The sequence below is a fragment of the Penaeus monodon genome, chromosome 29 (assembly GCF_015228065.2).
Source record: "Penaeus monodon isolate SGIC_2016 chromosome 29, NSTDA_Pmon_1, whole genome shotgun sequence".
NCBI classification, from domain to species: Eukaryota; Metazoa; Arthropoda; class Malacostraca; order Decapoda; family Penaeidae; genus Penaeus; species Penaeus monodon.
Window position 1 is genome coordinate 33505171 of NC_051414.1, and position 3129 is coordinate 33508299.

The 3129-nt window shown below is 54.5% G+C and overlaps 1 protein-coding gene across 1 annotated transcript in view; it reads left to right on the plus strand.

Annotated features, from left to right (window-relative positions):
• The window catches only part of LOC119592186 (E3 ubiquitin-protein ligase HECW2-like), a gene marked incomplete in the record, with an annotated part of 33790 nt that overhangs the window by 2230 nt on the left and 28431 nt on the right, over positions 1 to 3129 (plus strand). Inside the window, 3 exon segments of the mRNA XM_037941016.1 lie at positions 1 to 2286; positions 2491 to 2635; positions 2787 to 3129. The exon segment at positions 2787 to 3129 is cut by the window's right edge and continues 54 nt beyond it. Coding sequence (XP_037796944.1) covers positions 1 to 2286; positions 2491 to 2635; positions 2787 to 3129 — 2774 coding nt within the window.

Consider the following 3129-nt stretch of genomic DNA (forward strand, 5'->3'; position numbering starts at 1 on the left):
CTTGCACGGGCCACGGAGGTCTCGAGTGTCCCGGCGAGGACCCCAGCATGAGGCTCACCGACAGTACCGTCATCGAGAGCCTCGGGCCCCAGGACCTGCTCTCCAACGGCCACATGGGCGCCTACAAGAAGAACGTGTTCCCGCTCAGGGCCGGCAGCAACAACAACAACCCCATAATAAACAACGGCGTCGGGACCGGCTGTTGCGCAGACGGCGTCGTCGTGAACGGAGACATGATGCCGGAGGACGTGGCGGCCAACAGCGGCGAGGGCACGGACGCTGCGGGCAGGGAGTCCGACTACTCGCCCATTTGGAAATATTCGTGCAAAGTTCCTAATGTTACCACAAAACCGGATGCAAGTGAACCCAGTGGCGAAGAAGCCATTTATGAAACCGTTTACCCAGCAGAAGACTACCAGAGTCAGGAGAGCGATGCTGCTGGACTAAGCGCGGGAGTCAGCTGTGATTCTAGTCAGCCCGTCAGCGACGACGACTCTCCGCCTCCCCTTCCTCCCAGGACGAAGTCACTCCTGAAGTCGCTCGCGGACTCCGGCCACAGGCCCCTCGAGAGGTCGATAGCCTTGTACCCAACAGTGGTCAAGAAACGACCCATGCCCCTGCCGACGGGCACCGCCGGCGAGCCAGCGAAGGCGCAGACCATCTGCACGCCAGGGAAAGTCCATAATGGCGTGAACGAGCCTAGCGTGCGCCCCAAGGTCGGCCACCTTAGTGCTAGCTCACAGTCCAGCTGTGATAGTGAGAGTAGTGGGGCAAGTTTTGGCGAAGTAAGAAGAATGCAATGTTCCATGGAAGGACCATTTTCTTATGATATTGTTGATATAGATGATGTTTTGCAAATTTCTGAATTTTCAAGTAATCAAATTGATGTAGATAGTCAGTGCCAAGCAACAAAATCCTCAACTCAGGGACCTCACTCTTCATTGCAATCTTCTTCCTGTGCTTCCATGGAAAGTGAAATGTCGGAGGACATTGCCAGGCCTTCCACGCTGCAGAGTTCGCTGGACGAGGCCAGCGGGACGTCTCTCTCTTCCACCGACAACAGCTACAAGGAAGAGGCCTGTAGCGCAGTGGCCCCTCTTGCAACGCCAGAGCAAGACTGTAGTCTTTTGCAGGAGACTGCATCCACTGATACTTTGTTGGAAAATTCTGAGGAAGTTTTAGAGGCTGAATTCGCTGTTTGTGGCAACAGAGGACCGTATTTGTCAAGAAGTTCTACAAATAGTGAAATTGCGGTGTCCTCTCCTGCTAGCTTTAATCATCACATGCCTTCTTTGAATAAGATGGCGAGGAACCAAAGTGATTCTGTATCTAGTCCAGTTGAAGATATGCACGAATGTACTTCTTTGTTAAGTGCTCAAGAGAGGCAGATCGCAGATGACGAAGTCAGTGCTAGTAGAGAATCAGATCTCACTTTTAGGAGAAGGGATTCTGCAACTCATGGTTTTCATCGTGGCAATGAAATGACTCTTGCAGAAGAGATGAGGATGCTTGCGAGTTGTGACACGTCTCATCAGGATGACACGTATTCCGACGGGACAGACCACGAGGGCTCGTCTGCCGTGGGCCCCTCAAGGAAGGGGTCGACGTCAACCAGGTCTCCTTCACCCAGATTAGCAGACTGCCTCCCGGTCTCGAACTCAGCGTCGGAGTCGCTCTCTCTCGCGAGCGGCTCGGCGACTTGTTCGGTGTCGTCCCAGCAGGGGGAGGAGGGCCTCACAGGCTTGGAGCCGACGTGCATGGTCGTCAGCACAGAAAGCTCCTCCTCAAACTCTGTGTTTGCCAGTCCCACGGCAGAAACCAACGACTTGAACATTGAGTCGTTGCCCTCCGCATCTTGCTCTGCGGATATGAACATTCCCCGTGAGGCGTCGCAGGAGGCGCAGACTGCGACAGCCGAAACCCAGGACCCGAGCGTCCGGCCGAGAAGAGAGGCAGTCTCGCAGAACGTCAGCTTGAACGAGGACGAGGACATTCCTCCTGCAGTTCCTCCACACAAGCCCCACCACCGCCTCCTGAAGGCCTTGGTTCATCCTCCTCTCTGCCCTCCCACCCCAACGCACCACGCCAAGCCACAGCCCCCGGAACGCACAACCAGCGACAAAAGAGAGCGAGAAGCGAGTTTCAACCCAAAGGAGGACGCGAGAGAGAGGGACGACAAGCCCGGGTCGTCGCACCACCCCAAGCTGTCCCGTCAGCCGTCGCTGCGCGACTGGCTGAGAAGATATCCCAAGGTTGAAGTGGCTTTCGATGAACCTCTGCCAGCAAGTAAGCTTACATATTGCACTTGTTATGAATTTTGCATAACATCTGAGATGTTTTTCAGTGTTGATGAAAGGCAAAAGATTACTGTGTTCTTAGATTCTATGTTGGCGTTTCAGGGAAATTTATTGCGAACATTTTAATATTGTGCACACTTATTGTGATGTTCTGTTCTTTATAATACTCACGTTCCCGCTTGCGCGTGATCAGACGTGGAGGCGCGGAAGGACAGTCACGGCCGGATCTTCTTCATTGACCATGTGGCCAAGACGACGTCCTGGGAATGGCCGCCACCCAAGCCTTTGTCGACGCACAGACCTCTCTTCTTTGTGCCGCAAGTTGATAATGAGAAAAGGTAATTAATATCATTTTTTTCTGATGGTCTTATGTTATGTTGTATTGAGATTCATAAAATAGCCACAGAATGCGGCATGGGTATGCCCTATATCTATAGATATTCTACATTAGCTGGACATCGAAGGAGCATGTATTTTTGCTTCTTGCAGGAGATCCCTCTGTGATAGTGGAGAAAGCGAGTGTAGCAGCAGCCGCACGAGTAGTAGGGTTGGCACCCCTGAGCCGTCTACTCCGTCAACGCCGAATATCCTGGGGACTACAGGATGTCTGAGTCCTGACCACTGCCTAGGGAACGAGGGAGCCGTGGCACCCCCTCCGCCTCCACCGCCAGCACTGTCTCCACCCCCGGCGGCGGCCAGCAGCGCAGTAGGAGGAGCGGCCACGGCGTTGAACACCTCGGCGTCGACCCCCATGCCGTCGGTAGCCACCTCGCCGACCACGGCTGGCCTGCCTGGAGCCACGGCAATGCAGGACGGCAGCGACGGCGACCGA